We start from the raw sequence: 27,071 nt of genomic DNA on the forward strand, positions 1-27,071 counted from the left end.
GAGCTAAATATAACAACACTCAGCTGAAATAGCCATAGATGGAAAGCTGGAAAAGAGTGGCTCCTTGGGATAAGGACTGTGGTTTCATCAGGAGATGCCTCAGGTCTGCCGGGGCGGGTTGTCACAGGGTACACAGTGTGACACCAGCAATGGGCACGGCTGGGTCCCCTCCTGCAAAGCAGGAGCTTCAGCAGAGCTGTCCTGCCTGCATCAGGGGATAAGGACAGCAAGGGGGTAAAATATCTTGTTTGCACTTCCGTAGGTTGTCTGTCCTGCCCTGCAGTTTCTCATAAACTCTTCCCCACAGCAGGCTAGCAATTGATGATTAATCCACTTAAAATGTGGAAGATGTGCCAAGACTTCAGCTAGAGGACTTCAATCCTGAGGCTACAGAGCCAACATTTTCCCCAGCACCAACTCCACAACTTAAGGACAAGAAAGGGGCTTCTGAGACCCTGCACCACACTTCGCTCCTTTTCTTCTTCCCTTGCCAGGAAGAGCAAATGCCCCAGTTACTCAAACTGGGATGAACTGGGAGAGAGGAGCAAAAGCAGCAAGAGCCTGGGATGGTCAAGCAGCTGGAAAAAGGGCAACAAATTTCCCCAGAGCCAGGGTACGAGTCTGTCACAGTGACACAAGGGTCTTTCAGTCTTTTCTGGTAGCAGCCTGCCATTCTACCCAAGGCAGCTGGAGGGCAGCAAGTGACAGTTTAAGAGTGATGTGTTACGGGAGGCATAATTTAAATCAGACCTGATAACCTCTCCAAACCCAGCTGGAGTCTTCCCATTTACAGAGTCTCTCTACAAATGGCTGAATAGCTCTTGGTCCAGTTTAGATCCTGTAGCCAACCTGGACCAGGGCAAGGACCAGCAAGAAACCTCAAGGTCACTAAAGCAGCCTGTCCCTGCTGCCACCCAGAGCGATGCCCAAGCCCGTACCAGTTCCACTGTTCCAGTCCAGTAAATATACGCTAAAACCCAAGCAGCACAGATTTCCCTTCAGCAGTTCAGGCCTTGCAGGGCAGCAGCTGGAGGACACCCGAGTTTCCTCTGGAGTTGTCCATCCTGGACATCCTATAGGCAGGCTGTAGCAGTTTCTTTGAAACTTCTCCAAAACCATGATTTTTTAGCCAGGTTTCTAATGAAACAAGGCTAAAGTGTTTGTGGTGTAGGTATGTGTACCTGTAGGCTCCTGAGCTCACTGAACTTTGACAAAGGAGGAAAGGTCTCTGGGACATTCAGTCACTGTGAACATCATGAATATGCATGGAAGGATGAGGAGAAATATCTACTGAACCTCCAGCTAAGTCAAAGATGGCAGCAGGACCTGAGACTTTATTAGACCGTGGAGAATCCAAGCTCTAGAGACAACAGGCTCACAGACTGGGTTGCTCACAGCAGTATCTTGGGGAGTCAGAAACTCACCTTGAATCCTGGTGGTCCCTGTGCCCCAGGGAGTCCCGGTATGCCAGGGTTCCCTCTTTTGCCCGACATCCCCGTCACACCTTCTTCCCCATCATCACCCTGCTCTCCCTAGAAAAGAATCACAGAAGAGGTTATAAAAGAAGAGGCTCTTTCAACCTCTGTACCACTTCTGGGCGGACAGGGGGGTGGTGTGATCCTGCCCTTCGCAAGCACCATGGTGCATGGGTGGATTTGCAGAGATGTATAGAGAAGTCTGTGCATGCAAGTATCTGTCAGGCTAGAAATGCCGGTTTATTTACAGACCTGGCCATGCAACGGCAGCTGCTGCCTCTACCTACATGTGAGATATGAAGGGGAGCACGCGATCCACTCTGGGGACACGTAAACTGGAAGATCTATAGCTGGACTACATCCATTTCTCCTGTACTACCTTTTAGTTTTCCAGCTCCTAAGTTGCATTTGCTGTTGATGCTCTAAGGTTACAACTGCAAACTCACCAGCATCCCGGGCACACCGTCCTTCCCCGGCACTCCGTCCACTCCGGGGGCACCTTCTTGGCCCTGCCTTCCCACCACTCCTCGAGGACCTGGTAGCCCAAGGATGCCCTAAAATCACAAAAGTGTTAGTGATGGAGCTCCTGGACAGCATTTGCTGGAGCAGACAATTGAATTTTTACCTACCGGTGAGCCTCTGCTCCCGGCACTGCCCCGTGCTCCTTGCTTTCCTTTTTGACCCTGCAAGTAAAATAACAAAGACGTCTAAAATTGCAGCAGTTCTAGCACAGCTCCACTCGGGAGCCTGACTTCAGGGTGTGCTTTTGGATAATGGTTGGAAAGAGTTTTATATAAAGGAGATTTATAAGTCCGTTTCTCCAATGATGGGGAATGAACCGCTATTTGGTTTTATTACCAGTGGTTCTTTGTGTGTCTTCAGTGTTCTAGGGCAGAAACGAATAGCTAGAAGGCAAGGACCTACATATTTCCTAATACAGAGCAGATGAGGACAAATAAAACAGGATGAACTCGAGGGAGGACTCAGTGCACTGGCAAACATTAGAACAAGATGCTTAAAACCTGCGTCCTCTGTCAGTTCACTGACAGCACAGTGGTGAACCAAGGACCCAGCAAGTCTTCTGCAGGATGGTCAGTAAGGGTTTTTCTCTGTGAAATAGTTCCCTCTATTTTGGAAACTTAATGGAAATGAAAAGGGTATCTTGTGTCTAAAATTTTCAATACTGCTTCATGAATAAAGACACAAATGAAATACTCCTGAGGTTTACTAGCTGTAAAAAGGATTAATTTCTGCAGAATGAATGGAAAACTCAGCGTCATCACCTTCACTAGGGCTCTCTTAGTGAGGTCATGCACCAAAGCACTTTTAAATTGACGCATTGCATTTTCTGTGCATTGTTTCTCCATCTGCAGAGGAGCAGGCAGGCCAGCTACATGAAAGAAATACTCCTGGGGATGCTTCCTCTGCTATTCATTAGACCCAAGGGCAGTTCCAGATTGTCCATCGATGGGCACAGTTTATTTATCTCATCGCCTGGTACGCTTTTTGCCAAGAACACCTACTGTAAGGTTAAACTGTCTTCTGGCATTACCCCAGGAGGGTCAGATTAAAAATCCTGACATCTGCCAAAAGGGAGCAGGAATTTGCTGAGTACTGAGGTCACATACTTACATTTTAGCAAATAAAGTCCCCAGTCTGTGAGAATAATTGGCAAGCTGCCAAGATGTGGAGGTAGGAGTAGGTATGAGGTGCCCCAGTGAACCTTGAAGGACCCATGTGTACCGTATTTTCTTGCTCAGTAAGGGTAAGAAGTTAGAGGGACTCCTCCAAGAAACATAAGAACTGCATGGATAAATGGACTACAAATTTGGAAGGTTTCAAGCCAGAAAAGTTTACAGTTCAAGTGAAAGAGACACTTGCCTGGCTCAGACCTCAGGGACAGAGGAACCAGCTGTAGCTGGAGGCACCACAGACGGATATGGGAAAGAGACACAACCCATAGCACTGACTGAGGACCTGCCCAAGATTCACCCATCACGCTGGAGCTGGGATGGTCTTGATCTTCTCCAGCTTCACAAAGCCAACAGGCTATTGGCCTTGGGCACTCAAATACATGTTTACAGCCCTCCCACTAGGTTCTCCACAGACTTTCAAGCTGTGGACCATAGGCCAAATCACACATGCTGGGGAATAAACATGAGAGTCCTCTTAATTAGACATTTTCTTTAAACTTGGGACACTATAAATCCACCCTGCTGAAACCTACCACATCACCTTTGGATCCCTTTGCTCCTGGCTGGCCTGGTGGTCCAGGATTCCCCTACAAAACATAAGCAAGAAAAATCTGCTTGAAATTCTCTTCTGGCAGTATCTTGCACGAAGTACAACTAACGGCTTTTTTTCGTGCCCTAACAACACTGACCGTATGGAAACAATTCAGGGGAACAGCGTGTGCTCAGACAAACCTCCTGGGGAAAAAGGAGCAAGGAACTGTCTCCAGAGAGCGTTCATCAGGGTGTCAATTGGAGAAGAAGCAACGCTACGCCCTTGCTTGGGTGGCGTTTGTATTTGTGGAAATCATTCACTAAATCCCAGATGGTGCCTGGAAAACTGTGCTGAGATGTGGGCACGAAAGAACCTGTTTGTGAAAGGTGATGCAGAAACTCCACACAGAAAGAGCCGTTTAAACAGCAACTGTATCTTAAGTGTTGGTTCTACCTCCCTTTGGGATGCTGCAGCCCTTTCCTTGGTTTCACCTGGGTGACAGGTATTAAAGAGCTGCCTGTGGAAGAGTAAAGCATAGAGGATGTTTCACTGCTCTCTTACTGGCCTCTTCCCCATCACACACGTCTCCATCTTTTCTTCTGGCCATCCAGGTTTGTGTTTTGTGGTTTTGTGTGTGTGTATTTGTGTCAAGGGCAATTTCTGGACTAAAAGAAAAGGTAAGGACGGACACACCTGCAGAGCTCTCCTTCTTCACGTTGTTCTTGAGCCAAATGTTTCTAATGGCTCTTTACTAAAGACAATCCAAAGCTCCTGCTAATATCTGAAGCACATCTGAGGGGCTACCAGGCTACCACCCCTCAGAATACACTACACCCACTAGGGAATCAGTCGCTCTACCCATTTCTAGGTCATGTAACAGAGCACTAAGATTTTACCCCCAAATAGAATTTGTTGTTCTTCCCAGCAGCCCTACAAAGAATGGGAATCGATTCAGCTTCATTTCTCAATACAAACTACATTAATGTGCTGCTGCCCTCACAGTTGCAATTGTCACATATACAAACTAGACACTGGCAGATAGAGCAAGGGAATAACAAGTCCTTCACTTAAATTTGGATTGAATTTAGTCTTTCATTAATGCACTGGTTTGACAGGAGAGACACCATGCAGGCAGAATAACATGGTCTTGCTGCACACTGGACCAGCTCTCACCACTTCCACTTAGACCCTTCCACTATCATTGTCATCTCCCACTGCCCATCTCCCAAGATTTCTAGTCCCTCTTGGATCATTCAGAAAATACAGTTTTGGGAATGGGCTTCTGGGAATGCCCCCTGTTCCATCACCCATTTATTAGTCTCATCTCAAAATGGCCATTCTATAGGCCTGGCTTATGGAAATGCACACTTTGCATTTCAGAGCTCACCAAATATTCCCTCCTGTAGCCCTTCCTCTCCTTCTCCTTTTTTCATCTGTTATTCACATACATGTGACATTGGATAGCTTACAGAAAAGCGGCGTCTCTTACCGGTAAGCCTTGCTGTCCAGGTTTTCCTCTTTCTCCATCAAGCCCTTCCTGACCCTGAAATAAAGAGCAGAGAAGGAAACGTGTTTGTTCTTGGGTACTTTTGTGGCAACAGGAAACAAAAATGGATGGGACAGGAAAAGATACACAAATGCATACCCACAGCATTCACCTAAGTGAACAGCTGGAGACTGCTGTCCTACAAAATAAGGCAGTAGTGCTGCTACCCTGGTGAATTTAAACGTTAATAATTCATAACCCTTGCTTTTGAGAGAAATCCTGGTATGGATTTGGAAGCTTCCAAACCTTCAAGTTAACAGAGATCTTCACATGAAAGAGTCTACAGCCATGGGCATATCAGTCTTAAATTTTGTCCAGCATTGACATGACTTCTTTTACACACGTCTTCCCCGGGCTATTTCCCTGATAATCACAAACACCTCCCACGAAACGGCTGTGCTCATTCTTTCAGTCTAACGTGCTCAGGCTCTGTGAGATACTGACCTGCAGGACCCACATGTGCCTTCAGCAAAATTTGTACCACTTTAGGTAAAGACACCTGAATTGTTCCTTGTTTGAATTGCAGCCGTGTGCAGCAGCTGACAAGGGACAACAGTAGATTAGAAGTTGTGATTACTGGGCAAAGAGTAGATCTCCTGTGGGCTGATGCCGACTGGAAGCACTTCCCCAAGGCAAACATTTCTGAATCATGTATTTAAAATAAGACTTACAGGATAACCAGGGTCTCCAGGCTCCCCTCGATCACCTCTGTCACCAACAGGACCCTACAACAACAAAATAAAGACTTAAGGTGGATGTGAACAATCTGTCATCTGCAATATCTCAATGGCTTGTGCATGTTCCACAAGTAATGAAACAACCCAACTAATCCCCCTGCAAAAATCGGGCCAGGATTGGTTTGAGAAGGGATTTAACATCTTACTCTGTCTCCAGGTGGTCCCTGTGGGCCCTCTACCTTCCCGTCATCACCTTGTTCTCCCTGTGAATAAAAAAGCTGGTATTAATATAGGCAGCAGCTTATATGGCAGATGCTTCTGTACAGACCTGATCCAGCCCTCTCACATCAAAGCTTCTGTTGAATTTACTAACTTCTAAACCAAAGAAAATCTAAATGATGTTTCCCTCCCCACAACCTGCAGTACACTAAACTCTTCACATTGTTTCTCTGGTTACTTTGGTGGTTGTTTTTTTTCCCCGTCCAACTGTCCTCCCTAAGGATCCAGGTATAAGGAGTTATTTTCAATAATTCCTAAAACTAAGCAAGAAGCATGTAATTAGGACAATATGGGAAACAACTCTCTGCCTCTGAATTTTATTGCCAACAGTCAAGCTAAACTCTTTAATGAAGCATTTCTCCACCCTCATTGAGTGCTGCCTGGGCTGTCAGGGGACTAAGGGTGGTCTGGATGTGCTCCCTGTCTGGGTGCCACCACCATGGGCTTGTGTGACAATGGACCAGGTGAGAGGGTCAGACACACACTCTCTGCCCGAGCAGCCCCGCTCCTCCATGGGATGCTCCACAGCAAGAGCTCAGAGCTCACGGTTTGGCTGGTAGATAACATCACCCAGCGTATTTATAACTGAGGTCACTCCAAAACATCCACAGAGAGATCCCTCAAAACTTAATGCAGACACTGTCTTTTTTAATTCTGTGGTATAAGTCACTTGAGGTCATGGTGTCCTATTTTCTCTGGAGCCTCGCTCAGAGACGGCTGCTGCTTTGCTCCCCACTGAAGACAGCAACATTCCACCTCCTCTGGGTTTTGGCTACTTCATATCACCGAGATTCTGGCACTCTGGCTCCTTGGGATGGACATGTCTCAGAGCTTCTTTGACGTAGCTACTGGAGAGAGGAGGTTTGGGGGCTTCTGGCACAGTGGAGCTGCTGCCTTTGGACTGCTTGGGGTGCTCCTAGAGCTCTGAATATCCAAATCTCCATACCTACGCAGTGTCAAGTGTTTCACAGACTTGCGCATTTCTCAGTTGTTGCACCAGCCCTTTCTGCCATATTGCCAAGACCATCTTGGGCTTTTTCTCTGGGCAACTCTCATCTTCTGTTTGAGTCACATTTGCTGATGGTAAAGGTGCTTGGGAAATTTCTCAGTGAACCTGCCCCTGGGAAAAGGTACTTGGGGTGCTTTGCTCATACACGACGTTTGGTCACAACACATCTGGAGCAGTGACTAACCCTCAGAGAAAGAACTCGGATAGTGGAGCCAACAGCTTCTTTTCCGCAGGAACTGGGTCATGGCTTCGACTCAGGGCTGTGCCTCTGCTGAGAGACACGCAAACCCACGCTGACTTCTCATGGGCTGTATGGACATTTACAGCTCGGCAGAACGAGGCTCAAGATTTGGCAAAATCTCTTGCAGTTAACCTCAGCAGGTATCAAAGATCTCCGTGCAGATCTCCCCATTACATGCTTGATGACAGTGGCATTTTCTTTGTCTGCTGCTGCGACATTTGTTGGACTAACATCGCCAGGACGACATGCATGCACACAGGTTGCAGTTAGATTGTCCTTAAGACATTGTCTGCTGGGTGGTGAACTCCAGCAATACTTGTCTGGGATTTTGGGGAGGAATCGTGGTAGAAGAAATATAGAGGAAGAAACTGTGCCAAGATGGCTTTAGAATACAGAACTGAGCAATACGGGTGGAGAAGTTTGGGTGGCAGAGTAGAGAGAAAGTAATGCCTAACAGGCTCTGCCAACAGTTTCCAGCGCTACTGAACTTGCTGGTTGAAGTCAGCAGCACAATACCTGGCAACTGGTTTGCTTTATAACCACTATCAAAGGAATGTAGGATAGAAGGGAAACAGAGTCACTGTTTTTAAGTCTCAGGGAAAAAAATAAACAATCCCAGTGTATGTATTAATGTGCAGAAGCCTTGACACTGGTTTCTTCTGCTCAAATAAGACACAAAGACCTTGCCATTTGGGAGCTGAAATGAGCACGATGAACTCAAAGAAAGCTCATAATTCTGAGGACCCATGAAGAGCATCAAGACTCTCAGACTTTCTCCCCAAAGCTGAGTTGTAGCTTCGTGTCCCCTTCGAGTCTAATTCCCACCTTTGTCCTTTGTCTTCTGAGAAAATCCTGCAGGACCGGTCAGCTCTAGGACTGCGAGAATGAGCTTCTCCAGGACTTCCTGGTGCCTCAGCTGCTCGAGGGGGAGATGAAAGGTCTGTGCTAATTCTTTGGAAAGTTGCAGTGAAAAAAAAAGTCAGAGTAAAGGGCAGCAAAGTAAACATGTTGCGATACAAATGGAAAATGCATGGAGAAGAAGGGAAGGCTTGTTGTTGTTGGCTCCTGTCCCAAAGTGAGATACACCAGTTTGTAATTTTTAAAAGGATCCCATCTGGACTGCTTTAAGCAGCTGCCAAGTGCGGGCGTCTGCTCTGAGCAAGGCCTCTTTGAGGAGCTGTGAATGCATTAAATGTGGCGGGGTAGCTGGTTGGTATGGCACAAGGAGCTGGATTCCACAAGAATGCCTCTCACCAAGATTCTTCTGTGGAAAAGGGAAGACCTTCCCCACCATTATACATCCTCCCTCTTCAGCACAGAGCTAAGTTTACCACTTTGTTTAAAGCTCACAGAGCAATCACGGTCCCATTTTTGCTTCCTTTTCATTTCTGAGATTCAAGCTTCCATTTTCATGTTTGCACGCGTGCACGAGGTTACAGATGTCCAGCGAGCAGGAATCTGTCTGTCTGTAGGCTGAGATCCTGGCAACTCTTGGAAGATAAGAAGGAAGGATATATAAGAAAACTTGGATGCAAGATGTTTTATGAAGCTCCTGGGTGCTGCAGAAGATGGTGCTGGAGGCTCAGCATCCAATGTTGTGATCTCCTTCAGCTGGAGCTGCTCTCCAGCAACGTGCCAGCAGACCTGCTGACCTTCCAAGGAAGATATGAGATGCAGTGGTCAATGGTCATTAACAGATTCTCAGCAGGATGCATTAGATGCTTTGGTGTCTTCATCAGGCTTTGCTTTGGATACTTGCATGTAGAATTCGCTTATTCATCAGTGCCGCTGTGCTCTGATAACACAAGATCTGTGTTACCTCCGAGGAGTGTTACCTCTTCTAGTGTTCATTTGCAGAATATTTTGTTGGTGAAGGGCAGAGTGCTTCATGGAACACTTCAGATTATTAATTTGCGGACTGGTTGTGCTTGGTTCACACTTGCCACTCCCCACATGGCCACTCAGAATATACCTGCTGAAGTGTGCAAGAGCAAGAGGTGCAGCTTGGGAAGTGGAAAGGCTGAGGGTAGAGAGGGGATTCAGCAAGGCAGTGACGGAGCTGCAGAGCAGCAGGAACATCCTCAGCTGTTCCTGTGCCATGGGTATATTTCAGCAGCAGAAAAGGAGAGAAAAAAAGCAGCATGACCATTGCTCATCCCCGAAGCAAAATTTCTGAAGCATGTCAGTGTCTTGGTGGAACACAACGCTGCCCCACCGTGAGTCTCCAGGCACAGACTGCAGCGTGGACAGGGTGTCCTGACACCCCGGGCCTGACCCAAAAGACCATATTCAAAGCACAGACTTGCCCTTGGGACCTCTGTCTCACAAACTTCTTTCATAAGCAACGAAGCTCCTGCTTGCACATGTACAGCTGCAATCACACCCCTGTGAGGAGGGAAAACCAAAAGCTCTCTTGGGGATGGGGTGGTAGGAAGTGAGCAAAAAAGAGCTCATGCATCATTCCTCTTTCTGGGGAATGACCAGTCCCAATTACTGACCAGTCCCAATTAACCACCTCTTCCCTTCCCGCACAGGGGAGGGAGCATCGCTGCCGCTACTGGAGGCACGTGAGGGGCTCCGGCGCACGGTCTGCGCAGCAGCGCCAGCTGGGCCGGCCTCGGCGCAGAGCAGCCAGATCCAGAGACAGGAAACCATTAAGGCGTGAGTCACTTCTCCAGCCTGAACTGGTTACGGCCATGCTGACTCAGCAATAAGGGGGAAAAAACACAAGGGGGAAGCGGCCGTGGAAAGAGGGCTCTGAGTCAGGCCAGCTGCGGCAAGGGGGCTCGTCGAGGGGTGGGGGGATGAGCGAGGTGAGGGGGTGGCAGGCGGTGAGGAAAATGGAGCAAGGGCAATGGGGAGGAGAAGAGTTCTGCCTCACAACGTCCTGTTTAAGCACAGACAGGCAGCTTGCTGAAGATCAGCTCGTTCGTGCAGGGTGTTATTCTGACTTGAGCACAGAATGCTACTGGTCTGATTTCTTTTGGCTTAGGGATTGAACAGAATTTATGCAGATGCAGGGAAAACATATCCCTGGAACGCATGCTGCTCAGCCACCAATGCAAGGGCGCGTGGTGAGTGGAAAGCATCTGCTGGTGGCACAGCTGTCCTGGTGCTGATTTACCAAAGTAAAACTGCCACAGGAGTTATGTAGGTGTCTTTAGAGGAGGCACCTGTGCCCCTGCTGCAGGCAGAGGAGGAGAGCACGCACGCATGGGTGTTATGGCAGCGGGACAATCATCAACACGTGAGCTCAGCTTCCATGCCCACGGAAGACAAGATGGTTAATCTCTGCGAATTTACCTTTTCCCCCTTTGGTCCTGGTGGTCCAATTGGCCCTGGCGGTCCCATATGTCCCTGTGGAGAGCAGACAGCATGTGAGTTGACTGGGAAGAGCTGTTTGATGGAAAGTCCTTCCTGGTTTCCTGACAGAACTCATGTGCTCTGTGTTGTGCATCCCAGCTTTGGAAGGACACATGGGTCACGGTGGAGGTGAACCAAATGGATCTAAAGAAGTCATCACGGTGCAAGCAGAGACTAGAGAAAGAACTAAACTGAACTCAAGATCAGAAATATGTCATAGTTTAAGAGTGATTTAGCATCCTGCAGTGGCAGTTTTGTTGTATTTGAGAACAGACAGAAGCTGGAGGATGAAAATAAAACCTTACCTGGTAACCCTTTAAGCCAGGCTCCCCTTGAGCACCCATCCTTCCCGGAGCACCCTGGAGAGGCAAGCACAGAAAGCACCATGAGAGCAGCCCGTGGGTATTACCCCACACCAAGAGGGTGCACTGGGCTGTGCAAAGCAAAGCTCAGCCCCACGTGAGAACACAGCTGCCTGTTTTGTCCCCCAGTGAGCTTTGCTGCAGCCACCTCGAAAGCTCTTGCTTGGCTTTCATCTGTTACTCATGTGGAGTGATGCTGGGAGTTCAGTCTATGTCTTTGTGAGAATCGCAGCAGTTTCCCACCTCATTCAGATTCGTTACCAGAAATGGCTGCATAGTGCGCGTTCTACATGTGCCCTTCTGGACATCTCTATATCCACATTAGCTTTGTACTAGGAAATCCAACAGCGAGCCTGTTCTCACGCATGACCTAATCCTAAACTGCCAGGAGGAAACCTTTCGGCATGGGTTCTGAGGCCAGGAAAGGAGTTTTCTGGGTTGTGGTGAGGGCACTGCAAGAGCTATTTATTGCATCTTTAGCAGACTGAACAAAACGGTTTAAATCAGATCATCAGATTAAAGGGAATTGCAAATTTTCCATATAATCCCATTTAGCGTGGAAGAAAGCCCTTTCAATGAATACAGGCCGTGGAGATGTGTTCAGTCCAATACACTGCTGCTCAGATATTGCTTTGCTTCCTTGTGAAATAACCCATGGAGGCTTTGCCAAAGAATATGAAGGGAGGATATATGGGGAGGCCATAATTTTTAGTGCAGGAAAACACTATCAGCGGAACTGTTACTCCATCACCCATTTGCTACTGTTCTGAAACACCACAGTGATTCCTGGTTCATAAATAACTCCTACTTTTTCACTAAGCTCTACCAAATATAGTGCAAAAAGTTTCTTTACCAGCCTGCAATGGTGAGGAGGCACTTATTACTTACCGCTGCTGTCCCAATGCATTTATCTCATGTGCCTAAAGCAAATTAACTTTCTTCCCTCTCCACCATACTGTCCTCTCTGAAATCCTCACCTTCAGTCCCCAACTCAAACCCTTTCCCAGACTATATTTCTTCTTCTTGCGAGTGTTTTAGATAAGTAGATCAAGAGTGGGTGTAGAAACAGGGCAGAAGTCCAAGGCTGAGTTCCTTACAACAACACAGTTTGACTTGGAAGCAGCTCTTGCCATGAGTGTGCAGTCTCAAAGGGAAAGATCTCAGCAAAAAATAGCTTATCAGCTCACTCCCTTCTCAAGAAAAATCCCCAATATTTCAGCCCATCTGATGAGCTGTGAAGAACCGCCACGATGCAACGTGAGCTGGGTCCACAGGCCACCAACACAACCACCGCTCTGGAGTCTCTCCTGTGCTGCTCAGAGCAAGTGATAAGGTGTTTTGGTCGATTAAACCCATCTAACGTCACTTTCTGTGCTCTGAAGCCTCTGCTGAGCTCTCTGCTTCTTTCAGGCCTGCGCCCACCACATGTTTCTGCATGTTGTGTTCAACCGTTTGCAGAGCTCTTCTCACCATCGGTCCCAGGGTACCTCGGGATCCTTTAGGGCCTTGGTTCCCCTTCGGCCCCTCCTTCCCTGGAGATCCCGTCTCCCCGAGCTGCCCCTGGTAGCCCTTGCTGCCCTGCAGAACAAAAGCACCAACATTAATGCAGGATGAAATGGCTTCTATGGATGAATATTAAAGATGAGCAGAGAGATCCAGAGGAGGAGACATCAATGGGAGATGTTCCTACCTTCTGGCCAGGCTTGCCCTTTTCCCCTTGTTTTCCTGGTTTCCCTTCTGGTCCCTAGGAGAGCAAAAAAAGTTGTTGGAATGTGAAAGTAAAGAAGTCCCATCCCAACCAACCACCCCCAGGCCACTTCCCTGGTACACTCAACCCTGACGGTGTCCTCACCCATTCCATCCCGTTCCCACAGGAGACAACAAGGAAGCTCAGAAGTGATAAGGGCAAAGATTGTGATCCACAGGTACCAGAGCCAGAGCCTGGGAGAGTTTGTTCTTGAGCTGCTCCAACACAGAGCGAAGGAAACCTCATTGCTTAGAGGTGGGAAGATCCCCGTGCCCAGGTGACTACAGGGCAACGCGGCTGAAAGGTGAAGTTTTTCGTCTTCAGGTCACATCAAAGACAGGCAGGTGATGGCAAACCACCATCTGATGTGTCCCTCTGTCCTCGAGGATGCAAAAGAGGAATCTCAGCAGTGCTGCTTGTAGACAGCATGCACCAAATGGAAAAATAGTACCTACCCAGCCACTGCTACAGAAAGGGCTGAAATGTGGAAAACACACATTTACCCTGGCCCACCACAAAATGTTTCCTCTGGTCTGCAGACAGAGCTGCCATCTGTGCACTGCTGCTCTGCAGACAGTTGCATCTTTCACCATGAGCTGAGGCACTGAACAGGGTATCAATACATTTCATGTGGTTTTAGGATCATGGCAATGGAACAACTACTTCAATGGCAATTGTCTGTATTTTCACATCATAAAAACAGGTAGTGGATTCATTTTCTACCTATCTGCCATGCACAGCTTTCTGCTCACGGTGCCAAAACTGTCCCTCTCTTTGCACTATCATTACTGCAACACAGAGCACACAGAAATCACAATATACTGATCAGGCACCCAGAAATGGAGTGGGATGCAAAACTTCAGGTGGGAGCCACAGCAACGGGGACAGAAATGCTGGTTTGCTTTGTGCACCGTGGGTGTCTCGCAGGCAGCAGAACCTGCCGCCCCTCCTTGCACGCACACCCCAGCAATTAGCCACGATGAGCAACTAAGTATAGCAGATCCTCCTCGGGGAGCCCAGGGAGGTCATTTTGTTCAGTGTTTGACCCCGTTGGCTGCAAGGCAGGCAACATATTTTGGATTTGACAGAAAGAAGCAAAAGTATCAGTGAAGAAAATAACTCATGCTTTTTGGCAATGGTGACAAACTTGTCAACAGCATCTACACACCAGTACGGCATCTCTGCTCTCCTGCCTCCCAGTTAGGAAGGTGTGACTTTTTACCCCCGTTGAAGTATCAGTATCAACTGAACAAAAGCAACTTACAAAAGCAGCTGTATCTGAGGGTTTTCACTCTGATCTGAAACACGGGCCTTGTAAGTGCCTGCTCTGAACACAAAGGAGCAATTCAGACTTCTTGCAGCTCTAAAGAATTGTGCCAGCTTTTCACCTCCCCAAAGGGAATAGCTCCATTTTACTGAAGTCACACATTTCAAGAGCCCACCTTGCCAAGACTATTAGGGTCTCACAAAGGACAGGTCCCTGCCGTGGAGCACGAGTCCTGCTTTGTTGTCTCTTCCACACTGCTCGGGGGTTTTATTTGCTATTTTTTGCTGCCACTTTCCAAGAGATCACTCTTAGAATTATTTTCCCACAGATGCTGAGCAGCCGCAATATGTGACGAACTGTGGGTGCCAAGCTTCCAGTGTCACCCACGTGATTGACACTTTTGAGAGGAGTACAGAGAAATCCTTTCCAAAGAAAGGATCGGGCTGGGCAACGTCCATCCCCATCCCTCTGGGCTGGCTCACCCCTGGACCTGCTAACAGGCCCCTCAACTTCCCCGCGGATCGGTCATGATGGGTGTAGCAAAGCAGCAATGGCGCTCGCAGACCCTGTTCTGCAGCAATAACCGTGATGCTTCGTGGCTTGAAAATTTGGAGAACAAAGAGTGGAAGCGCTCAGAAAAGTTTACTGTCAAAACAAGACAAGAACAAATAAAGATACAACTGGGAATTCTGATTAGTTGCATAGTGTTTTTCCATCATTCTCCATGGACTATGCACTAAGGTCTTTTGGAATCACAGGCAATAGATATTTCTTGCAAATGTGAGAAAGCCCATTTTAAGCTAAATTTTCTCCTGGCCCTAGTGATGGCCAGGCCCTTGGCCTTCTCCAGAAGAGTCACTTTGCACACTCAGATGTTCTCTTGAATTGCTGTGCTGTTACAGCTCTTGAAACAAGTAAATCCATGCTTTGGTTCTGTCCCCAGGATGAGGATACGTTGTGCTGCCTGTGAAAAACGCAGACATCAGTGCATTGGTGAGATGTTCCCTTTATCAGTGTGCAGGGCAGATGGACCCGTTCGCATGGGAGATCATGAGGACCTCACAGCTACCTCAGAAGAGTCTGAAGTACAGCCTGGTTTCCCTCTCCCATGGAAGCAATGACTGAAACTTGCTTCTACCCTACACCAGGAAATGGATTTGTTTTTTGAGAAGACAGGTTCAGGCCTTTACTCTCCCCTTCTGAGAAGCAAAGTTTCCGCACTGCTCCTAAAATCTGCCAGCATTCAGGTTCACGCTTGTACCCATAATCACGAAGTACAGATATAGGGCTCGAGTCATCTGGGAGAGGGGGAAAATACAAAATGAACCCCCAACTTTGACAGTCCAAGCCCTGCTTACAAAAATAAACTCGATGCACAGAAGACTGTGCCATGTTCTAACAGGGTCTCCACTTTCGCTGGGTTCTTTCAGGTCATCTTTCCCTGTTGGTGGAGTCTGAATGCAGATATGGGCTTCGATAACCTGCCTGTATTGGCTTTTACCCTTATGAATTGGCCCCATTGAACAGGGACGCTCATCTCCTCCAGAAGTCTCCTGGGTCCTCCTCCAGCTGGGGTGCGGCTGCTTCTCCATTGCTGGAGAAAAAGAATTTGGCAGCATCTCCAACTCTTGTCAGTGATAGTGAAACCAGCTGTCACTCGCAGTAAACCACGCAGATCTTCCTTGGAGCTTCCCTCGCTGTTGTTAGCTCTTGTCTGATGGTTGAAAGCTTTGCTGGTATAAACAGATGGGTCAAACCGTGCCGGCAACACCATCAGCAGAAACGTGGCTTGGATCTTGCAGCCTGAGTCACCTCCTCGAGTGGAGCAAGCTCTATCAGCGAAGGATCTTTCTGTGCTCCACCATCAAGCTTTCTAGGACTTTGGCCAGCAGAGCTCGGCTGGTGAGCGGGAAGCCGACCATATGGCCGATGTTCCTGGATGTGCTTTCTCCAACTGCGTGGGGATTTTGTCCAGATGCATTTAGAGGCAGCTCAACACTTGTCTGGGCTTCCCAGATATGCGATATCTCTACTGGTGATGTTGCAGATGCGGTTGCTGTTTGTTGCAATCCTGGATGTTCAGAGGGCACATACGCAGCGGTTCCCAGAAATCACCACACAGCCACATGTTACACAGGCAACACCAAGCCCAGCAACAACCTTGGTAGCCTTAAAAAAGGTCAGATTCTTTTTCTCTCCATTCTTCTGACTCATCTGTCCAGAGATGGGAAAACCAGGGTCAGAAAACAAAAAAGATAAAAATAAAATAGAATGAGATTGTAATTTCATTCATGCTCTCCAAAGTACATCAGGAATCCAGCATCTTTTGGTATCCCTTTCATGATTCCTAGGGTTCCTGATCTCTTTAGCAGAGACAGCAATGAGTGGCAGAAAATGTACAAAAGCCTATACATAAGAATAATTAATTCCAAGTTCTTTTTGCTGGATTCAGATCAGTTGGGTTAGCGTGCCAAGGCACTAAACACTTGATGTTTTTATTCTTGGGATTTGTACACATTTTGTTGTATGCTTTGGGTTACTGGTTTGTTGAGAAAACAAATCTTTTTTCCAAGTTTCTTCCGTGAGCAGGATTATTTTTAAACAGTGATTTCTCTTTATATACTTCACTCTTCACTAGAGCAGCGTATTCAGTGCCTCTAGAAGATGATGGTATTTGTGACCAGGGACAGCGGAATGCAGTGGTTTTCCAAAGTCACATGCCTTCAGGTATGGCAAAATATCCAAGGAAAGCAAAGAAAATATGATCTTAGGTGTAGCATGTTTGAAATTTCATTGCCAGCTTCAGTAAGGACCTAATTTTATTAGTTTTTTTTAGTATGGCCTTAGATATTCCCCTAAGGGAAAAACTGGATGGTTTATTTTCCAATGCAAAACTGATTAATTTGTAAGGAATAAAGAGGCTTTCAGCTGCTGATGGCCTTGGCAGCAAAGTCAGGTCTCTCGCACAGCACAGCAGTAACGTTATTGGGGGCAAATAGACGGAGCAGGCCGGCTTTAAATTCTCGAGACATCAACAGTTGAAATCTATATTTACAACAACAACATCCAGAAAAACAAAATAAGGAAGTTGAATGAACTGCAGAGAGATATGGCCCAAATGGAGCCAAACAACAGCCAGTGCTACAACCCAGACCCGGACTCCCCGCACTCAGCGGTGCTCTGCTCCGTGCACTGGATCTGTGGAAGTGGTTACTGAGACGTGTCTCACCATCCTGGTTTGACTCGCGGGGAACTGTTGCTCTTGGCACTTCAGAGAATGCGTTTCTGCTTTGCTTGCAGACTTACGGCTCAGCACAGGAGGGAAGTTCTCCAAGGGCATAGCACTAAGGAGACGGCTTCCCAAAGCCTATCTCAGGCAGGCTCAGGACCACTCAGGACTGTTGTGGAGCAGGAACATCTTTTCAGATTTGTTTGGGGTGTCACTGAATGAGGGTCTATCACTCCTTCCAACCGAAAATGAGGCAGGAAGGAACAGAAGAACTGGAATGCAGTTACTGTGTAAGGAAAAGAAAGTGCCAATGGTGATGGAAGAAAATTGGTGACAATTTGAGGCACTGGATGTAGAAAGGGCAGAAAAGCTAAAGCGACAATAAAGGTAGGAAGCATGAAACATAGGATGAAAGTGCCCATATTGTTCAGCCAGCAAGCTCATTTAAAGGGAAATGAAAAAGCCCCATATAATTTCCTACCGCTCAGCAATGTCTCCATATGGGAACATCTACTTAATAACTTTGATCGGGAGAAGCCTCCCCCCATGGAGGACAGTTCACGAGCACTCAGGAAATTAGTGGGATTATTTGGGCCGGGCATTTGAAGACATAAATGTTTCAGATTTATAAGAAACACATTTCCTAATCACTCTGCCTAGCAGTAGTTTGGAAGGGGAGGAGACAGGGCAGCAGCTCCTGGATGAGAAAGAATAAAGACTCAACTATTCCGAAGAAGAAAGACCTGACTGTACTGGGAGGTTCAGAGGGCTTCACTGGGATCACTGGGATGTAATGGGCTCTTGGCTGGTGGAAACCCAAGGGGTAAGTGCAGGTAAAGCTGGCTGGCTGAATTCAAAGAAAAAGCGAGAAATCCTATAAAAAGATCTCAGATGGAAAGACTACAGTTAGCGTCACTATGACTTGCCTTTGAGTTCCTCAGCTTAAAATATGGAATCCAAACAAAAATCTTGTATCCCAGTCTCTCTGCTTTAGTGCAAGTTCTTATCTGCATGCAGATGTTGCTCCGAAATATGCAGCTTTTGCTTTTGTGGTCTATTTAACTTGGTTTTCCAAGCAGTTGCCGTGTAAGGCAGCAGAGAGAATTAGGTGTGAAGCAGCGCCGTGTGCTCGAGCTGGTCTGGATTGATCCAACAGCCTGAACTGCCACCAGTTTGTTGGGAAAATCCCTTTTCCTCCTCCCATTTGCCTCTATTTTTTCATCTATAAGGAAACAAGGGAGAGAAAGGTGCCAACAAAAGGCTTGATTGGTGGATGAGAAGCGCAAGCGCTCATGCCCATGGAGCTGTGAAGCTTTCATACATGACGACACCAATACGCTCCAAAGAATTAACCAGTGTTGGGAACTGACAACCGGGAAGAGAGGAATAGACAGGACACTTGCGCAGGATAACTCCCATTTACACTAATGAGCACTACTTATGTTTTGGGTTTTTTTTCTCCCCCAAACACTAGGGGTTAATATCTTCCTTTTGAAGGACACAGATGCCCTGGGGTTGTGGAAGAGGAGGGGAATGAATTCCTCTCTCGCAATAAGGAGGGGAATCTTGGAGTAACTGCACAAAAAGTGCGTCTCCTTCGTCTGAGTCAGGAAAGAAACCGTGCCAAGTCAATGGGATTTATTTCAAATTCTGGCTCATTTCGACTCCTATTAACTCTAAACGAAGACCAGCTGGGATCAGCCGCAGAGACCAGGCAGAGCTGCCCGACTCGCTGCAGGGCGAGCGGCCCCTCGGCTGCAGGGGAACAACCTCGGTCCCTGCGAGAAGCAATTCCTTGGGGACTGGGAGAGCTCTGCAAAGTGGGGGGTAAATCTATACAATACAATCTCCCAAAGAGCAAAATCCAGCAGGTACCTCTCCGTTAACTGGGATGTTCAGAGGCTGAACCAGTGGCCATCAGCGATGCACTGATTATTAAAGCAAAAGAAGGTGATTGCAGTGAAGGGCAGAGTTGCCCAGGGATGAGAACATCCCTTTAAGAATGGGAAGAAGTGACCTGTGGGCTGCAGCTCGCCCTGACCCATGCTCCGGGCTTGCTCCAAGCAAAGAGCTGAAGCAAGTTTGACCACATTCCTGAGCAACTTAATTCCCCTTTGATTTGTGATGCAAGCCAAATACCTGCTTATGGCTTTGCTGGATGTTTGTCCACATGAGTAATGATCCTCCAAGGCTGTTAGACAATTAACACCATGACCAGGTGCAGGCACCTCCAACTTTAGAAACTGGACTCCAGCACAGGGACGGGCGCTGCCCAGTTGTCTCCTGCCTCTGCCACCAACCTGCCTCACACGCGACGCCGGGCAAGTCGCTTTACTACAGCATGTTTCAAAAAGATGGACCCCATTTGTCATTAAACTGCTTGGAAATTGAGTCCATCTTTGCGAAACGCCCTGCACTTTGTGCCTCTGCTGCTAACACATGCTTCAAGTGCAAGATTAGGAGCAGCAATACTCATCTCCCAGACTGAGGGTGTGAGGAGCTCGCTGTTACCACTGTCACACTGCTGGGGCTGGCACACCGAGCCCAGTATTCTCCAGTCCTTCCATTGCTCAGTTGAGGGTAACCCCACGCCCTCCAGTTGAGGGAATTTAAGAAACTTCTTTCAAGTAAGAGCCCTACAGACAGCGCACAGACCAGCGTATGAAAAACAGCCTTTCCAGGAAAAAACAGCTCAGCACATTATCAAAAAAACCCCATAGATTCCTGCATGGACAGCAGAGATTAAAACCAGAAGTGACTCCAGGATTGTCCTCAGTGTTTTTGGGAGGCTGGATGCCATGGAAGTGATGTGGCGTTGCCAGCTGCTGCCGAGCTCATGTGTTCAGAGTGAATGGCTGGATTCAGCGACAGCAGAGCGAGGCGCTTTGTAGCAGGAAAATCTTTGAATCTTGTTTTCAATGGTAGGAAATAGAAAAGAACAAAGAGTAAAAAAAAAAACCATGCTGGGACAAATTCTGCTGTAAGTGATGTTTGGACAGCTTTATAACAGAGCGGTGTGTCGGCTGAGGATGAGCTCTTGCCCTGACATTACAGAGCCCAGAAACCAGCCCCATCTCAGCTGTGACCACAATGGGCCATTTCTAGAGTGACTCTGCTGGTTTGGAGCAGAAGGTCCATCCCGGCCAGCAAGTTCTCCTGCCACTTCAGGACTGTAGCCTGCAGAAGATGGAGGAAAAAGAACACGATGGGAAGGATGCTGTCCTCAGGACACCACCCCATGCTGCGTGTGGAGTTGCCGCCACTCTGGGGAGCGACGTGGCCAAGACCACAGCACCGGAGCCAAAACCTGTGAGCTCACCCAGCGCTCTGTGCTGGGCTGGATAGTGGCATTATCCTTGTCAAAGCAGTGTGAGTTCCCTCACAAAAAACCTTCTCAGATCTCCACCCCGGCCCATCTCCGTCACAACACACTCTTGGAGAGCAAACAAAGGGACTTTGGACCTTGTTGCATGAGAGCAAAAGGATTTACCAGCCCTGAGAGCAATTTTGGTTTGCTGGCGCACATCTGCACCCCACAGCAGGGCCGGCACATGCAGCCAAATCTTCTCTGATGTAATTTTTTTATGGCCATTTATACCATTGGAGCGTCTGGCTCAAAGCTTTTCAAGTCCTGACGTGGCTTGAATGACACTGCAGATAGGATTTCAGGTTAAAAAGGAAGTGGAAAAAATAACTCGGCTCCCAGTTTTGCTGAACAATGAGAGATTTTCTTGTTTCAGAGCATGTTGTATTTCATTACCTACAGGCTCTCCAACTACTTTCCTGGAACTGTAAAAACCTCGCTATCAGATGTCTGCCTGGTATGACAACCAGCACATTACGAAAACCACAGTGCAGAGCTACGGAGAGCAGCTGGAAACCCACCACCTCCTCCTGCCAACTGGCCTGGGCCTTTCACGCAGCCACGGTGGATCGGTTGTCCTGATGGAAGGGCTGAAATGCCACATATTCTCTAGGTGGAGAGGAGAAGCAGCGGAGAGGAGCACTTTTGGGGGTTTTACTCTCAGGGACCACTTGCCCGTGTCCAGGTTGATTGTTGCATACCAGTGAGTTCAGCTCTTGTCCTCTGCTGTGAAGAGCAGGATCGACTGGGAGCTGGATCCTTTATAAATGCACATTACTCCCCAACAATGTCGTCTAGATATTCCAGGTTCCATGGCACTATCCCCTTGTACAATGACAGGTTGGCAAATAAATTAGCTTTTTACTTTGGCAAACTACACCGTGACACTTGTATTGCTGATGAATGTCTTGCCAGGGTCTGACATGCTGTTGTATCTTCCAGTGTCCCCACAAAATGCCTTGCTCGTATGGAAAGTCTGGATCTCCAGTGGGCAACTCCTGCTCCCATTCCTTGCACCGCTGGCCCCAGGATCCGCGTCTCTAGCCAGTGTCTCTGAATGGAGATGCCCAGACAGTCCCTGATGCTCTGCCAGGGCGATTATCAACTGCTCACTCCTCAGGTGAGCCAACCAAGTCCAAAAGAGAGTCAAGATCAAGTGAAGGCAAGAAGTTTGTATTAGAGGAAGATGGAAACCAATAGGAAGAGGTAATATGGGAGATGGCAGCTCAAGAAAGGTTCACATCTTGATGAGATTTTTGAAATCTCCAGTGGATATAACACTCAGCTGTGTGTTAGCATTGCAGATGCTCTGATTTCTTTCTTAGGACCAGAGGGACAACTGGCCCCATCCCTCTGCTGAGAGGAACTGGAATTGAACGGAGCAGTGTGAACTTGGACAAAGTGACCAAAATATAGAAGATACTCGTGTACCTCAGCTCCAGCTGCCTCGAGCCCTGCCAGCCACAGCTGTGAGACTCATGGACCATCTCAGTTGCCAGGTTTGTTTGCTGAAATCCACTGGCTTTGAAACATGTACAAACTACCCCTGGAGACTCAGCTGGGGCCTCCCTGCTGCTTTTGTTTCAGATTTAGAACCACAGTGGAAACCGGTTTGCAGATATGTTAATACTGGAAATGGCTGAGCCAAGTCAAAATGAACAATCTTTGAAAAGGGTTTCTTGAGCACTTAGGGAAGTTTGGTTGTGTGCAGTCGGCAACGTTGTACCAGCATCAGGGTGGCCTTCTGGAAAATCAAATCTCGCTCAGTAAAGCCAGACATGTCCCTGCTGCAGGGACTGATCGCTGGGTGAACATCTCTCTCCTGCGTGACCCAGAAGGGCAGCACAGACCCTTCATGCTTCCTCCAGCTTTAGTACCTGTGAAGCTGCTCCACCACATCCCTTCATCTGCTGCCTCCCCAGGAGCCCTGCGACTGCACAAAGAGCTGTAAACCTCCTTCCATCCCTTGTGTTGGCCCATCGCCACGTGCTGTGCGAGCTTGTACGTGCACTGCCAAGTTCTCCGGCTTCTACCTGCTCTGCGCTGCCAGCACCAGGCTTCTGCCCCAGGCCAGTATGTGCAAAACAGGCTGAAAATGTACCAGCAACAAAGGCAGATCACTTCAGAGCAATCACGCACCTCATCTCCTACATTTGTCAAGAGGACACTTGATACTGAAGCGTCATGTTCTTTTAGACATAAGTAAAATAAAGATTAAGACTAAGCATGTCCTTGGTGTTAAGGAAAAATCTTCCAGAAGTGGTGTGGCTGCAGGGATTTGCGATGAAAAGGGTTTGTCCAGAGGTTCATGGAGGGATGTCTCTGTGGGTCCCCTCTGGTGCCAAGGCAGAGGGCAACACAGGGCCAAGGTGCAGGAGAAAATTGTCTCTGTGTCCACGACTGCAGATGGGCGTCATCTTCCTCAAGCTGATCTGAATTTCTTCCAAAAGCAGAAGATGGAGGATATCCCAAATATGTTAGAGCAGAAGCAAACATCTCTAACCCAGGGAAAAGCCAGCAGATCCAGGCAGGAATGCAGCGAAGCTCAGATGTAAGGCCAGGAGAGACCAAGTGAAGACGGAATTGCTAAAGATGAAGTTCTTTAAAATAATCTAAACTGAGTATTGGACAGCATAACACCATCACATCAGATGTATTAAAACCATATGCAACATGCTTGATGTATAAACACTCAACGTGCCTCCTCTCTGCCATGATCGTGCCTCCACACCTTCCCCAGACTATTTCCATGCCACCCTACAGATCCTGGAGAGGAGTTTGCCACAGGGCAACCTTGGCATTTGACTTGGTATTCCAGCTTCCAATCCTCTGCTGAAAAGGAGGAGGTTGCAGTTATCTCTAGCGGTTTGCATCTCTGAGCTGTAAACTTTATCTTGGCAGAAACCTAAGGAAGCTCCCATAAATATTTGTACATTTTCTCCATGGGAAGGTAGGAGAAAAGTCTCAAAAATGAGAAGAGAAAAATTACTTGTATTTCTGTCAGATGACTTATATATTTAAATTACCTCAGCGAGCACAGGAACACCAGCCTATATATTAGGTAACGGCCAGGCATTTGGCAGGGAAGGCAGCACTATCTGGACCTACGCGGGTCTCAGTCTGCTTGAGTTTAGACATAAGGATATACAAAGCAGCGTATTAAAATAGTAAATGGAAATATAGTGCACTGCAGTAAAAAAAAACCAAAATGGAGTGATTATGAGCAGGAATCTTGGCTCTATTGACTCTTCTTAAAAAAAAAAAAGAAACAGAAAACAGCATCATATTCCCAGGGACATGCTGGCAAACAGCAGGGACAGAGTCTGAGAGAATCTATATTTTATACTCTATAACTTAATATGGCTTTTGCATGATTTTAGTATTTTTACTGGTTCTTAAAACATGTGCAATATAAACACGTACAGCACATGGAGAGCGAGGGGCTGAGAGCGGCATCCAGCCCTGCCAGCCGGAGCAGCTGGGGTACTGGGGACCAGTCCTGGCCTGTGGTGTGGTCCCAGTCCTGCAAAGAGCTCCCTGGGGGTACAGGGGCCTGTGGCCAAGGATGGTCTGATTCGGGGCAGGACCACAGCCTTATTCTGCACATTGATGGTGCTGCACCACAGTATTAAGCCAATGTTCCCACTTTCTAGTACAGTTGGTGCTCAAATCCCAACCTCGGCCCAAAAATAACACATATCCAGCCCCTTTGCTGCTTCCATCCCCTCACACCCTTCTCCCTGCCCTCTTTTCAGCCATCCACAATGTCACCAAAGGGAAAAACCAACATGATTCAACATGAAGCATCCACCCAGCGCTCAGCGGTACCTGCCTGCCCTGCTGCCTGCCACCCACCCTGGGCAGGGACTTCAGAGCTGCCACCAAACTTGGGCTACTTGTTCCTCCTGACCTGCCAGGGCTGCTTGTATCCCTGCTGGAGACACAGGGGGTGGGAAATGGCTTTTTCTCTGCCTGCTTGAGGAACAAGACTTGTGCCCCAGGTGAGCACGGCCGCTCTGGTCGGGCTCCTGCGTCCAGCTCAGCCGGGCTATTGCTTTGCAGAAAGAGCCTCATGACACCACACTCCTAAAATCTTTGACCCACAATAATGATTGCAATGAATAAATCATGTCATCAAGCTGATAAACTCCACGTTTCCAGCAGAAGGGCCTGACTTGGCTCGCAGAGCAGCCCACTGGGGCACTGGGCAGAGCTATTTGCCATCTGGCACCACCGAACGAGCCCCAGGCCAAGCCCTGCCCCGCTCCTCTGGCCCTGCAGCTCTCATCTCAGAGCCAAAATCACGTTCTTTTTCTTTCTGCAGAACTGAGATCAGACCTCCAAGTGAACCAGACATGCCGAGGATATTCACTGAGGATTCATGAATAATTTCCTGCTAATTTCTTCTATTTGTTTCCTATATTCAAGAGGGAAACCTTAGCAGGGAAAACCAGAAGGAAACAACAATCAAACAGAGAAGGCAAAAGCTGGCCATTTGCGAACCCCAGGCCAAGACCAGCTGTAGCAACAGGGGGAAACTCAGCTCCTCACAGCCATCTGTCCATCCCTCTCTCACACCCTGTGAGGTGGTCCATTCCAGTAGAGAGGCACAGCGTTCCAAAACCTACACCAGACCAGAGAACTGATCCACATCTCAGGTGTGCAACCTGATCGAAAGATGAAACCATCTCCCAGAAGCAGCATTTTTTTGCAAAAAAAACATACGTTACGGCAACATTTGCAATAAAGTCACATCTCAGGTGAGCTCCTGCCCTGAGCAGTGTCCTGGTCCTGCATCTCCCTCTCAATCTGCCCTGGGCTGTTTTGCTGCAACATAGCAGTTGCAGGAATATTAACTACTGTTGCAGTAGTATTAATATCTACAGTAATTACTGTCCTTGTCAAAAAAAAAAAAAAAAGAAATGAAAAAAGAAAAATAAAAAGCCCATTTATTTCTTACTGGGGTTTAAATGCAACCCATCCTCCCAGACACAAGACTGCAAATTTTCTTTTGTCCTCTTGTTGCAAAAGGATCTCGTCTCTTCATATGAGCTGGTTCGCCTCCTGCAACCCAGAGCTCGGTGTGTGCCAGCTCTGATGCCTGAGCTGGGGAGCACGTCCTGCACCTCCCGGCTCCTGCTGCAGCCACCGAGCCCTCCTGCATGCAGGGAGGTAGACAAGAGCACACAGCACTCTGCTGAGCCTTTGGGGGCTAGATGCAACCGCTAATTTGGAAACCAAAGAGCAGGTGGCTCTATGGTGAGAGCAGGAGCTGTGTTGGCTTGATACCTGCACCCTGGAGATTCGAAATACACCCGGGGCTGCCTGTGCAGCTCGGCGAGGAGAACACAAGTCCCTACAGCAAACCCCTAGACCAGCGGGCTGGTTCTGCAGACTCACTCGGACACCTGTGATGCCGGGATATCCAGGAGGCCCTTCTTTTCCCTTCAGCCCTTCGTTGCCTTTTTCTCCTTTCTCTCCTTCCAGGCCTTGCTCTCCTTTGTCTCCCTGTGGAAGAGAGAAGGGTGGGAGCATTCATACCCACACAACACACAGGTCACTGTACATGGCTCTTGCAAGGAAAAAACCCACCACATAATTAATATTTCAGGAGTCTGAGAGGAAGAGAGCCTGCAAGCAAAAGGATGAATGAGGATGAGTCATAATACACTTGACATTTAACAAAATGAGCAAAACCAGGTTTCTTTTTTTTAAAGTCTCTTGGCTGGAGGAGAAGGAACTCCCCCATTACTCAGGGTAATCTGAACCCATTTGCTTCTCCTGAAAAAAGGCCTGAACCTCCCACGTGAATGAGACAGGCAGACAAGATCCAAAAGTCTCCCTTGCCTCACCCAGAAGCCCTGGGCTCGGGATGCTGAAAGACTTTTAATAGGACGGGTTTGTCTGGAGTGGCCGCTTGGCTCTTGCTGCCAAATGGGAACCAGCCCAGGGCTCAAATAAACACTCTGCAAAACAGTGTCAGCTTGGCCCTGTGAAGGATTTGTGGTCCGAGCAGTAGGTATCATGTTAAATCACCGTCAATGGCACAAAATCTTATGGAGACAATCAAAAAGGCCAAGTCTGTACTGACAGCAGCACCTACATTTGTGCAGCCATCCAACCTTGACAGAGTCATTTTCCACTTGTGCCTGTGTTAGTGAGAGCACAGAGACATCTCTGCTGGTTAAACAAATGGTCCTGCAGCGAGCAGAGACTCTTCTACTGTCCAGAGACACATTCAGGCTGAAAAGAGCTGGTTTGGATCAAATGCTCTTGGGGACAGTTA

At 47.9% G+C, this 27,071-nt stretch overlaps 1 protein-coding gene across 5 annotated transcripts in view; it reads right to left on the minus strand.

Moving 5' to 3' along the window:
* COL27A1 (collagen type XXVII alpha 1 chain) overlaps nt 1-27,071 on the minus strand; it is a 161,093-nt gene that overhangs the window by 10,367 nt on the left and 123,655 nt on the right. For all 5 annotated transcript variants that reach the window (XR_010467189.1, XM_065035855.1, XM_065035856.1 and 2 more), the window contains 12 exons: nt 26,186-26,293; nt 12,869-12,922; nt 12,649-12,756; nt 11,122-11,175; nt 10,757-10,810; nt 6,131-6,187; nt 5,919-5,972; nt 5,191-5,244; nt 3,703-3,756; nt 2,105-2,158; nt 1,922-2,029; nt 1,425-1,532 (listed from right to left, as the gene is read on the minus strand). Coding sequence is in view for 4 of the 5 variants with exons in the window: in XM_065035855.1 (XP_064891927.1) it covers nt 1,425-1,532; nt 1,922-2,029; nt 2,105-2,158; nt 3,703-3,756; nt 5,191-5,244; nt 5,919-5,972; nt 6,131-6,187; nt 10,757-10,810; nt 11,122-11,175; nt 12,649-12,756; nt 12,869-12,922; nt 26,186-26,293 (867 nt within the window). In the remaining variant the exon portion in view is untranslated. The remainder of the gene's footprint in view (nt 1-1,424; nt 1,533-1,921; nt 2,030-2,104; nt 2,159-3,702; nt 3,757-5,190; nt 5,245-5,918; nt 5,973-6,130; nt 6,188-10,756; nt 10,811-11,121; nt 11,176-12,648; nt 12,757-12,868; nt 12,923-26,185; nt 26,294-27,071) is intronic.

The sequence above is a fragment of the Columba livia genome, chromosome 19, assembly GCF_036013475.1.
Source record: "Columba livia isolate bColLiv1 breed racing homer chromosome 19, bColLiv1.pat.W.v2, whole genome shotgun sequence".
NCBI classification, from domain to species: Eukaryota; Metazoa; Chordata; class Aves; order Columbiformes; family Columbidae; genus Columba; species Columba livia.